Source organism: Cyclopterus lumpus, chromosome 4 (assembly GCF_009769545.1).
Source record: "Cyclopterus lumpus isolate fCycLum1 chromosome 4, fCycLum1.pri, whole genome shotgun sequence".
Classification (NCBI taxonomy): domain Eukaryota; kingdom Metazoa; phylum Chordata; class Actinopteri; order Perciformes; family Cyclopteridae; genus Cyclopterus; species Cyclopterus lumpus.
The window spans coordinates 22,750,187-22,763,671 of NC_046969.1; the positions used below are offsets into that span (position 1 = coordinate 22,750,187).

The window sequence follows — 13,485 nt, forward strand, 5'->3', positions numbered from 1 at the left end:
CTCGGGGATGTGTCCCGAATGCGGCGTATACGATACGCTGCACAGAGGGAACGACGACATTAAGAATAGACATGCTGCTGAGGAGACGTCAAATCAAGAGATGGCCCTTAGCTTGTCTGTCGGGGATCTATTCTTATCTACGGTCACGTGCTGCTGTGCCAACATTACTGTAAATACACTGAACTGTGGTCCTGCAAATGGATTTTTTTGTATTCTTCCCGGTACTGATAATGGGCCGTATATTAGAAGTAGTTTTACCGGACGGCTGTTTTGAAGTCTTGAGTTCGGCATTTGTCTTTTTTTTTAAACCAGAAGGGACGAATAACACTCTGAAAGGGTTAAAGCTCTAAAAAAAAAAAAAACACGTACAACTCCAAGACCTGTCAATCACAAGGTAGCGGCAGCACTAAAGCATGCTCCGCTTTATGGTTTGTCTGACTGTAGACCATAATTATGTCTGTGTATATCATATTTCAGCTAGTGTGGATTCTTTACTGTTTTTTTACTGCTTATTCACAGTTTTTGCACTTCACCCTAAACTGCTGTAAATCCGGCCGGACTAATAAAGGATTATCTTAAATTATTAAATTAACATCATTCTCTATTGAAACTAGCGATAGAGACTGTTAGGTTGTAGTGGATTTTATATATATTTGCACATGTAGATAAGAGAAGTTTATGTTTTAAATTAATACATAAAGAAAGATATGATAATTAATTTGGGACATTATGAGGAATATTCTGGAGGAATGTATTGTGAAACATAAGAGAGGATCACTGTTTTATTATTCTGTTTTAATGACAAATGTAATGATTAACTATGATGCATGAGAATGAATGAATGTTTTATTGTTTAGACAATAGTTAAAATGGATGCCGATTGAAACCTAATGTGTTGCTTTTATTCTGAAGGCAGGATAATAGGGTTTTATTGTGAAGGGGAACTTCCTGTCCTTGATCGGAAGAGTGAGCTTCGACCCCGCTAATTTATCAATTGGCTTAGCGAACAGAACGGCGGCATCCTTTGAACTGACCAATGGAACTAACCTTTAGGTGTGAATTCATTTGCATGACCATACTAACGACCGAGCATTTGTTCTGGGGAGACATGGTTCTACTGGTCTGGAGGACTCGAGACAGCCCCGGTCTGTGGCTCCCTGGGAGCTGCACTCCGTCTGTGGAGAGTTCCTCCTTTCTGGCCCCACGATCGTGAACGCTACATGAGTATTATCTTTGCCATTAAATATTGTTAAACTTTAACTCATCGAATCCTGAATTTCCTGCGGCCACGGGACCCGGAGCTTTGAACACGAATCTTACAAGACCATAAACTCATGTTTACAATATGTACTGAGGTCATGAGGTCATTTATGAGTCATTTTCTCATAGACTTCTATACAATCCGACTTTTTTTTGCCACCAGAGGAGTCGCCCCCTGCTGGCCATTAGAAAGAATGCAGGTTTAGGGCCATCCGTCAGACCCGCGTGTCGAAGATCAAACGGCTTAACTCATCCATGGGTCGAAGGCGCATGCTCTTAGTCCGTCCCTTCCCGTCTTTATGCGAAGCTAAGCTAACCAGCTGCTTACGAGTTAGGCTTCATATTTAATGGGCACACTGTACACGACACTGGTGTCGATCCGCTTGTTTTCTACCGCCACCCTTCGACAAGCAGAATGGAAAGCTAAATGAGCGCATGTTCATTAACGCCGCTGTACGACGCATTCCCGACCAGCTGTGACACGTCAGCGCGCGTTTGAGTTGGGAAATAATAGCTGATTAAAACTGACGGTGTACAGCTGTCTCATCCTATTAAAAATGACATCCCTCGTGGTAACGCGATAAACTAATTCTACAGAGATGCCACCCTGGGAGACGTGAGAGAAAGGAAAGAAATCAGCTCTGGTCGATGTTTACTGAGCAGTGTGGATGAGAGCTAATTGTACATAATACATTTAGGAGTATGAGGCCTCTATGATACATGACGGGGTAAGTATAGAATAGTGAGTATGTACGCGCATGATGGCCCGTCTGTCTGGGTTTACATGCTGTTTGAGACTCAGCTTGTTTTTGAATGTGTGTGTGTGTGTGTGTGTGTGTGTGTGTGTCATGCTGCCGAGCTTCTCTGACAGGGTGCAGTCCCTCGCCGACGCTGCTGTAAAAAGGACTGCCGTTTAGATCACGCCGACATTTAGGATTTTAATATGTAAACTGACACAAAAAGACCTTGTTTAGCAACTAGCATTAAAAGTATTTCTCTCGAATGGCGCAATCACGCATAAAGTTAAAGTCGATTTGTGTGTTTATGTGGAAATGATGGACTAACGAGTAAATGGTCGTGGCTTCACATGAGTTTGAATTCAGAACTGGAAGATTTACTTTCTCTGAATATAATGAGCGGCTTATTAAAAGGTCTTGGTTGACCAAATGCAGCTTTTTTTCTTTTACTTCTGTAGCAGCATGATGCAGCTACAGTCTATTACTATTATTTCTCCTTCTCCTTCGAGAACACAACAGAGCATCGGTGACTTCAGTTGTTCTCCTGCGACTTGATTGGGTGCTGTCGACTCGTCAACGTGGATCTGCAGGGTTTAAATGTCGACTTTGCGGGGAATGAACAGCGTTAACGTTTTGATGAATCAGTAAATGTAGGGAAACTAATTGATTTGTGGTGTAGCAGGGGAAACACACGTTGCAGGACTGTAACTAAGGTTCGGTCTGGCCTTTAGGACCCCTTACAGGGATAAGCATTATCCAAGGAGCCCTTCTTTATCATTACACCGATTAAGCGTCTGCTTACTTTATACTAGATGCTATTGGAACTATTTGTTTTCTAAAAGGTTTCAACCTTAAGGACCTGTTTCATAGTGACACACGTCATATCAATCCCACTTCTATAGCTTTTACGTTTTTGCAGTGTTTTTCTTTCAAGTAATTGATCTTGAAAGCGATCAGAAAAATGAACAGTAGCAAGACCGCCGTCGCCCTAAAAAAATCTGGATTTTAAAATCACTTATCCTACTTAAAAAAATAATGAATTCTCTGCTTTGAGTCATGATTCTTTTATGGGCGCAAATCATCCCCATCCATAGATAAGCACTTTTTAATGATACCGCACAATTGTATGGTTTATATCAAATGATTTGGCGGCCCATTTTGAGAACCCCTGCTCTGAAGGACCCACCTTCGCCTTCGGTCGTGCCCGTCACAGGATCCAGCCTCTGGATTGAGACACAGCTGTAGATTTCAGACTGCTGTTGGTGTGCAACCATGTGCATCCAGAGAATGTGTCCAGTTGATGATCCAAGCTGTGGCCATATGACTCAAGCCCAAAGCAGCTGTGCTGCTATGATCATGACGAAGCGTATGTAAGAAGAAAAAAAATAAATCTATACTGCTTTTAGATTTAACATTGCTTTTTTTTTTGAGCCACTCTAGCCTGTTGGTCGTTCCGCCCCTTTGGTCCAGACTGAAATATCCAAACAACTATTGGATGGTTTTCCAATCGATATTTACAGACACATTTTCATTTGTCGTTTATGACTAAAAACCTGCAAACATCGGCCTAATCAACTAAGAAGGTGAACACGGTCAACATTATCCCTGCATCTGCATGCTTTCCCTTCGCCCAACCCTTATATTATATATAAAGATGGACGACATGTCACCACTTCCTCCAGCCAGAATACCGCAAATACCGGAGGTGCCATCTTGCTTTAGTGATGCATTTTGAAACCAGGGTATGCACAATAGGGTATGCGCAGTAGGGTATGCGCAGTAGGTTTTGCGCAGTAGGGTATGCGCAGTAGGGTATGCGCAATAGGGTATGCGCAGTAGGGTATGCGCAGTAGGGTATGCGCAGTAGGGTATGCGCAGTAGGGTATGCGCAGTAGGGTTTGCGCAGTAGGGTTTGCGCAGTAGGGTTTGCGCAGTAGGGTATGCGCAGTAGGGTATGCGCAGTAGGATTTGCGCAGTAGGGTTTGCGCAGTAGGGTATGCGCCGTAGGGTTTGCGCAGTAGGGTATGCGCAGTAGGATATGCGCAGTAGGGTTTGCGCAGTAGGGTTTGCGCAGTAGGATATGCGCAGTAGGGTTTGCGCAGTAGGGTATGCGCAGTAGGGTATGCGCAGTAGGATATGCGCAGTAGGGTTTGCGCAGTAGGGTTTGCGCAGTAGGGTATGCGCAGTAGGGTATGCGCAGTAGGGTATGCGCAGTAGGGCTGAAACTAGCTAGCTAAACCCACCTGTCCTCCACCTAACAGAGAGACTCTTTAAATAACAGGCCATGTGATCGCTGTGCTGCTGGAGCCTGGTTGATAAACAACACCATTGTCTGCTGTGTGCACATCTACATATAGTTTTTTGGATGTTTTGAGGCGGAGGCGAATATATTGCAGGAAGGAAAACCGTTGGAAGGAAGCTGTTTTATCACTTCACGTACACACAAACACGGAGGGACAGACAGTATATTCACATGAAAGCAGGTGTGCTAGTGCACATGAGAGAGAGTGACTCATGTGTTGTTTCTATCTGGCTGGATTATGGCCTAAATGTCCTGCGCTGGGCAGAAGGGAAGGTACGAGGATGAGTATCATTTAACGCTGCGTCTCTCATTCAAAGCCCTCTGAGGAGGAGTTTCTGGTGACCTTGGTTACCCTGAGACGGGCCGTCGCACCACTCTCGGGAAAAATTGACACGCGGACTTAAGCGACGCGCATCAATGTCTGAAAGCTGCGTGTAAGGCGATCTGGAAGAGAGGGAGGAAAGGGGAGGGGCCCGACAGCTTCGAGAATAATCTTCTCTACGTTCGGTACCCTTTGGAGATAATTAACATAACACAGGACAATGGCGTGTTCTCTGAGATCGGAAAAGAAAACACAGAATGTACATTTGAGTTTGAATTACATTTTTCTGTCAGAAGTGACACACAGCAGTGGGTTTCTTGTTGGACTCCATAGATTGAAATGTGTGTGTGTGTGTGTGTGTGTGTGTGTGTAGGGGGAGTATGGCCGGAGATGAAACAAGAGATGGAGCGATAGAGAAGCAAGTGATGTCCCCTCGGGTCAATGGGTGTGAGATCCATCTGTTCATGGAGATCACACACACACACACACACACACACACACACACACACACACACACACACACACACACACACACACACACACACACACACACACACACACACACACACACACACACACACACACACACACACACACACACACACACACACACACACACACACACACACACACACACACACACACACACTCTTTTCGAGGGCTGAAAGTCACAAACCTCTGTGCCGACATATGCACGAGGAAGGAATTCTTCAGTACGACTTTAATTCCCGAGACACAACAGTTATGTGATGTTCGCTCCAAGAAGTGGAATAAACCACCTCAAAGTCAGTCCGACAGGAACATCTCTTGGCTCACACGTCCAATCCACAGACTGTGGACATAGTGGACGTGACATCACCCATTGGTTTTGTGGACTGTAGTTTGGAAGCCTCAAATTCAGCATGTTGGCCGTCGCCATCTTGTATTTTTTGCAACCAGAAGTGGCGCAAGTTGTTAAAGGGGTTAAAGTTTTAAAGAAGAAAACACTGACTCGACAACCTGTCAATCACAAGATAGCCAAACCCTAAAGCTTACCCTGCTTTATGGTCTATTTGACTCTAAATAAGACCATAACTAGAGATTAAGTCCATAAACTCATGTTTACTGGTAATAAATCAAGTGAGACGTAGAGTCATTCTCTCAGTAGTTCTCATAGACTTCTATACAATCTGACTTTTTGCATCAAGAGGAGTCGCCCCCTGGTGGCCATTAGACACATTGCACGTTTGAGGCACTTCAGCTTTAGCTCTACTTTTCAGAAACGGTTGCCGCCAGAAATAGTGTCATTCCCCACGAATGCCAACTATTTCTCACCTTTATTTTGACCTCCTAAAGCATTTCATAGTGCATAGTACACCTGTAAGGTCACCATCAGGGGGTCACAGCCCTTCATGAGGTCCAACATCTGACCGACATGAACCATCGAGATGCAAAATGTTTGAGCCAGATCTGCCTGAACATTCTTCATAAGGAATATCATAAATATCCTAATTTGTGTTGTTGGTCTCTCCCGGTTGCACGACCACATATAAAAGTTTTAAAAAAGTTTAGTGGCAAAGGGCCACCAGGCAGATGTGTTTTTAACAGCTTCTCGGGGGCCTCTGGCTCTGTCAGTCGCCAACTCTGTTATCTCTAATAGTGACGAGTCAGAAAGGACGGAAGGGATTAAGCCCAAAATGATGAATACACAAACGGGTGAAAGCGGTGTGATGTCGCGGTGTGATGTCGCGGTGCAGCCATAAAAAAGAAAAACCTCTTTGCTTTAATAGTGTTGTAACAAGTACACACCGTACGGAGGTTGCCAGTTTAGTAGTCCCGCACCCCCCCGCCCATCATTGTTTTTCACGCAGCTTGTTTCTTTTTCTTTCAGGTCAGCATTAAATTGGCCCAGTCTTTTTCGGCAGATGGCCAGAAGCTACCTGTCAGTCAGATTGAGGGAAGGACATCTAAGGAGGAGACGTGAATAAGGAAGCGAGACACAGGAGACATTGGCTAAAGAACAAACCAGATGGAGTGCCGTAGGAACTCACTCCTGCTTTCTGTACACACTGGCACGTCTCCTGGGTTTAACTAGAGAGGGTGTGTGTGTGTGTGCAAACTGAACCATAAATAAATCCTATTTCCCCATCTGCCTGCAAGAAAATAAACACACTTCTCTGCTCCATGGGGGATGCATTTAATGCATTTAATGCTTTGTATTTGCAGCGATTGCTCCGTCACTCCCCTTCGCATATACTGATACGTGTGCGATCGTGTGACTTGTACGCCAAAAAAACACGTAGGCAGCATTTTTTTTGCTTACCACCATCTTGTTGAGGGAGACCCAGCAGTCAGACGGAAAGTCCTGCAGCATGGGGACGAGGAACTGGAGACAGCCATCCCAGTGGCACAGCAGCAGCATCATACCGATCAGGTTGAATATTCGCATCACAGCGCTGGCCAGGTCATAGGTCATGTGGAAGATCTGTCAGGAGGAGACGGGACGGGCAGAGAGAGAGAGAGGAGTTATCAAAATTGGAGAGGAGGGAAAGACAGAGATAGACGTGTGAGGGGAATGAAAGATATGTTTTCTACAGATAGAGGTACGAACTGATAGTGTGGCTAACATCCTACTCTTAAAGCAGTATTAATTCATGTATCCTAATTTCTTTTAGGTAGTAATTCGACCGATTGTTTGATGTAAAAGTGTTGATTACTGCAGATTTAAAGCTACTACGAGGAACTTTAATTTTGGGATTTGGCGGTCCCCTGTGGACAAAGGTGGTAGTGCTTCCGAGCGCCAGAGTCCCTTCAGAGAACCTCTAATTCTTACTGCAGCGGGGTCCGACAGTCACCGATGAGCAGCATTAAAAATTACTATGAAGTAAAAGTTTCGTAGCCAAATAAAAGATCCTCATCGTAACTTTCAGTAAAACCACAGACTTCAACTACATTGTATTTAACCGGAGGTAAAACATGCGGAGGCGATGTCACGAATCAGAAAACAAAAAGGCCGACGTGCTGCACATCATTCCTCCTCAATCATAGTAAAAATATTAGCGTCATGCTGAGGGGTTCACATGATATAAACCAGCTGGGTAGATTGAACAAAGACGAAGAATGATGACCGACGACAGACGGCGATGAGGCTTTGATCCCACCTCACTCTACTCACTAAGGTGCATGGTTTCCTGCTTTTCTCGTGGTTGGCCGTTGAATCCCATTGATTTCTTCCACTTTAAGTGCTTTAAATGCTCATAACACTTTAGTATTGTTAGCCGTCAGTGCACTAAACACCTCCTCCTTATCCTCCACCTCCATCTAGAAGATCTATCAGCATCAAGGTGTTGTTTCTACTTTGTGGATGCGCAAATATCCATCAAATAGAAGTTTCTTCTTCTTCTTTCCTCACTTGTTTGCATATGTTTTTGTTGACCCTTCTTTCTTGTGAATCAGCTGCCAAAGACACAACTTTCACTACTTTCCCCCTTCTCCTATCAAGGCTGATGGCCTTCGTTAATTTGGCCCGGAGGTGAAAGGGAAACTGTTGGGGGGGGGGGGGGGGGGGGAGATTAGGAAGCATTCCCATTCTGATTAATGAGGCTTCAGGACTAATGTCCCCGCCCTGACACCCGAACAGCACCTGGCCATGTGTCACTGTCACGCCACAAACTGGGTCGAGGCGCGTGTAGCGGCCCAGACGATTCGGATGACGACGTTTAAAAGAAAACTATTGAACCCCCCCCCCCCCCGGATGCATATTACTCCCATCGGCAATCTCGCTGGCACCCGTTCACCGTCTCTGGTGCAAGTGGAGAGCCTCGATACAAGCTTCCTGCCTCAGGAAATTGTCTCTGGTTATTCCAGACAACGCTTATCTCTGCTTCCACACACACACACACACACACACACACACACACACACACACACACACACACACACACACACACACACACACACACACACACACACACACACACACACACACACACACACACACACACACACACACACACACACACACACACACACACACACACACACACACACACTCTATTCAAAGATCACGTCAAAAATACACAACCTGCCCTTTCTCTTTTCTTCACAGATTATGACTCAGTGGGAGCTAAACGGTGAAATCATCACAACTCTGGGATGATCTTTTGGGGAAAAACCCCACCACACAGTAGCGAGCCGAGCCGAACCGAGCCGAACCAGGCTGAGCTGAGGGGAAACCCAGCCAGCCACGTTTGGATGGAGCAGAGCTCTGCTGGACTAAGCTGATCGGGGCTGAGCAGCATTCAGTTTCTCCTGGAGCTCTAATAAACATAAATAAACTGTGTAATCATAAGACCTGTGGTTATTTAGTTTCGGCGTGAGTGAGCGGCGCACACTTTTGATTCATGGATGCTCGGTTAATCCAAATATGGATTTTTTTGTTTTGTTTCCCTTTGTATGCAAAAGCGCATATCAGGCAGGGCTTAATTGTGTTTATGTAGATTACATATGAGAAATGACCACTTTCGTGATGTGTAATGTCATCAGAGCGCATGATGCGGTTGAAATGTCACATTGAAACAACAATAATGGAAAATTATGAAAAGAAAAAAAAGGTAACTTTTGCTACGGGAAAAAAGTCAATTAGTGTCGGAAAAAAAATCCCTCTTCGCTTTCCCCGGCTAATAAGCACAAATTAATATTTGATGAATTCGTAACTACATCAGCGCACTGTGGCTGTCACGCAGCTATCCGGCTTATTGCTTTTACGACGTGGTGAAACCTCCGTTTCTGTGTCAGGGAGTAATCATACAGAGCATTGTTGTGATGAACAAACAGAATCACACGCACGCCGACACAAAACCACTGCACTGGGATCCCATATTGTGTTATTAATTATAGAGCGCAAGTCAGACTGTTTTATGTTTGTTTTCTTAAATAAAAACAATTCAAAGTGGCAGGAAACATGTGAGAACATCCACACTAGCAGCTTACTTCTACACAGGGTCACCGGTGACGATCAACACCTCTCTGCTGCCGTTGATCTGTGGCTGGTCCACCTTAAAATATCATAATAAACACACTCTGGTGTGAAGGCATGAAAGGCTAACATGGCCGATGCCAATACCTAGTTTTATTAATCCGATAACAAACACGTTTTAAACGCTTTAAACACCATTTAACAACGATCTTGTTCGGATCCCCGAATTCTGTTCCTATTTAACAAAGTGGCGATTTCACGGTTGACTAAATCAACTCCCTCTGGTGGAAAAAAACGTCTGTGTTATGGAGACACTGTTTCTAAATAACATCACACCTACTTTGGTATTTGTGTCCTACAAGTCCGTGTTAGTCATGAGGCGGCATATGAACGATGCCAATAAGTCAGTATGCATCAGTCTAGATGAAGTAGCTTCTAACCAAAAAGGAACTTTAATTTTTCACTATTGTTTTCTGAGGAATACAGAAATATATATTTGGTGAGGTTCCAGTAAGAGATTTAACGAACCAGTCGTAACCTCACCGCCGCTATCGAATAGAGAAAGACAATATTATTGGTCGATATTGGCTCACGAGATAGATACCGGTATTGGCTCATGTATGATATGCAAAGTGTCATACAAATGGACATAGCAGTACATAAATGTTTTAAAAAGGGGATTTATTTTGTATATTTGTTTATTTTTATATATATATATATATATATATATATAAATATATATATGTAAATAAATATATATAAATAAATATATGTAAATAAATAAATATATATGTAAATAACTAAATATATATGTAAATAAATAAATATATATAAATAAATATATAAATATATGTAAATAAATATATGTAAATAAATATATATATATATATATATATATATATATATATATATATATAATGTTGTATTACTAACATTTTACATATCACTAATAATGTCTGTTTATGGAATATCTGCCCACATCCTTCAGGTTACAGATGGGCGCAGTTTACCAGATGGCTGAGATTAGCGTGACAACGACCGTTTCCTAAATATAGCTCACAATCAACAACAGTGGTGCTCGCGTTGCGTTCTCCCCTCGTGTGTTTCTCTCCCAAGGCGACGACCACATATGGTTTGGCCATCTTTGTTAGCACAGTGTTGCAGGCCCTGTATGTGTGTGCGAGATTTCTTGGAGCGATGGGAGTAAAAACCCAAGAAGCCCATCACGAGTGTTGAATCGGTGCCTACCTCCTCCCACTGGTGGATGTAACGGATGAGCCTGGACAGCCTCAGCAGCCGCAGCAGGCTGAGGATCTTGGTGAAGCGGACGATACGCAGCGCCCGGGCCGTCTTGTACATCTCAGAGTCCATCCCCCTCTCCACGATGAGGAAGATGTAATCCACGGGTATGGACGAGACGAAGTCCACCACGAACCAGCTCTGCAGGTACTTCTTCTTGATCTTCTTGGGGTCCAGGATGATCTCGGTGTTGTCCTCGAACACAATGCCGGTCCGGAAGTTCAGCACCAGGTCCATGAGGAAGAAGGTGTCGGACACCACGTTGAAGATGATCCAGGGCGTGGTGGTCTCTTCCTTGAAGAAGGTGATGCCCACGGGGATGATGATCAGGTTGCCCACCATGAACATCAGCATGGTGAAGTCCCAGTAGAACCTAAAGCAGGAGGGGAGAGGGGGAGGAGATGTGGTTAGAGACGGGATAATAGTCATGAACACAGTGTGCTGTATCTTCTACACTGACGATGTAACCTAAACCATCTGACTCAGAGCAAGGTCAAGCCAAGGGCAAGCAGAAGGGACCGGAATACAACAGGAAACACAAGCCGGGTGCAGTTTATAACAGTAGAGCTTCTGGTGCCTCAGCCACCGTGTCCCATGTTCAAATAACCGCTCCACAGGGATCCATCGCACCACCAAACCCACTTTGTGGTCCATCGTTTTTTAAAGCGGTGCGTCGCAAGAGCGAAGAATCCGACAGCAAGAAAATGTTATTGCAACTCTTTTGATGATCTTTAGGCAATTTCTCAAGCAACAAAAATGGCCAAATGTCACGTAGACCAATGGATCAATTCAGGAAACCATTGGCAGATTAGTCTGAACGTGCCTTTTGTCATGATTTCTTTCAGAAAACGCTGAGTTGACACAAATCTGTCTGATCAGCTGAAAGAACGCGAGAGCCCGCTAAGCGAAGGGTGAGGAACCGGTGCAAGAGTTGTTGCTGAGTCATGAATGTTCCCTCACATCAAAAAAAGACTAATTCAGCATGTTATGAAATCACAGTTTGATTGCTAAATCTGAATCGGCTCAAATAGTTGTCTTGATCTTCAGACTGGAGGAGCTGTCCGTGGTGCTGAAACAGATGTTCCAATGCATTCCAGTGCAGGAAACGTTGACTTTGCCAAACTTCCCGTCAAGTTCATCTCCAAGACGAATCTCACTAAAGACAGACTTTGGCTTGTTACGACGATATGTCGCAGATGCGTTACAATGTTAGTCTTTATCTGCCCCTTAAATAAGGGGAAAGTGCACGGCTGAGATATAGGCGATTGCTCATATTTGGAGACATTTTTTTTTTTTTTTAACTATGAATAATTAATCATCTTGATGGATCAAATCCTCCCCTTTCAAGTTTCAAGGTTCAAAGGTGTCATGCTAAATAAAATATAGACATATCTTGGCTGCAGTTTAAGTGCTTTTTCAATGGAGGACCTGAATATTCTATTATTTATTCTGTCTTTTCTCATAGAAGGTTTGATGTGGAAAATGAGTACCCAGGCAGTAAATATCCATAACAATTAAACGTATAGCTCCTTGACTGCCATGCCACTCTCCATCTAAAGAGCACTGTTTATGGACATAACAGTTTATGGACATAACTCCATCTGAGCCGTACCTGAAGTCACTGTATGGGTGGATAATCCAATTGCCCGCCGACTTCACGCGCTCTTGCTCTTTCTCCACCGCCTTCTGGCTGCCGAACATGCGCAGGGAGAACTTGTTCACTCCGGGCTGAAGCATGGAGCTGAACTGCCGCTGCATGTATGTCAGATTGCCCCTGGAGTCTCCGTCATCCGGCACGATCAGAGAGCCGTCCTCGGCTTTGGTGAACGTGACAGAATTCCTCGAGTGCTGACTCGGAGTCTGTCCTTTGCCCGTCGGGGCGTTGGAGAAGGAGACTCTGGAGTCCTTTTTCTCCACAGTGCCCTGTGCCAGGGAGCCCGCTGAAGTGATGGAGCCGTCCATGCTCGCAGCCTGCACCTTCCCGTCTTCGGCAGCCTCCTGCCTGGAGATGAGGGAGGAGAGGCTCCCTGAACTTGTCGGGTCCCTTCTACAGTCTCCGTTTTTGTTGCATATCATACCGGTGGCTCCCTCGGCTATCGCGTCCCGTCCAGCAGCGGCATTCCTCCGGCACACCAGAGCAGAGGCTGCGCTGCCACCGACAGGTGCGGAGTCCTGGTCTCGCAGGAGCCACAGCTCGTGGCTGTTGGAGTTTTTGCGCGCAATGGACGCGGCTCCGCCTCCTGGCGTGGATTTCTTCATCTCGGTCCCTGCGCCGCTCCCATGGTCCTCGCGTCCGGCCCAGCTGGTGGTGACTTGAGGGGGTCGGGGCTGCTGGAATTTGGGCTCCTCCTCGCCGTCCTCCCCATCGTCCATCACAGCCAGAAGACGGACAGACCGGGCGGACACTCCCCGCACCAGGCGCGACTGGGCGGCGGCGGCGGGGGGGAGGGGGGGGGGGGGGGGGGGGGAGAGAGAGAAGTGTGAGCAGTTTAAAGCAGCATCATCCTTCTGCTTTACACACACACACACGCACACACTAACTGCTACCATAGCAACGCTAACTGTGCGTGCGCGTGTGTGAGAAAGGTACACAGTATTACCTTCGGGC

The 13,485-nt window shown here is 45.2% G+C and overlaps 1 protein-coding gene across 1 annotated transcript in view; it reads right to left on the reverse strand.

Moving 5' to 3' along the window:
* hcn2b (hyperpolarization activated cyclic nucleotide-gated potassium channel 2b) overlaps positions 1-13,250 on the reverse strand; it is a 33,622-nt gene extending 20,372 nt beyond the window's left edge. The window contains exons 1-3 of the mRNA XM_034531726.1: positions 12,490-13,250; positions 10,827-11,250; positions 6,924-7,085 (exon numbers count right to left, since the gene is read on the reverse strand). Coding sequence (XP_034387617.1) covers positions 6,924-7,085; positions 10,827-11,250; positions 12,490-13,250 — 1,347 coding nt within the window. The remainder of the gene's footprint in view (positions 1-6,923; positions 7,086-10,826; positions 11,251-12,489) is intronic.
* Between the last annotated feature and the right edge of the window lie 235 nt (positions 13,251-13,485).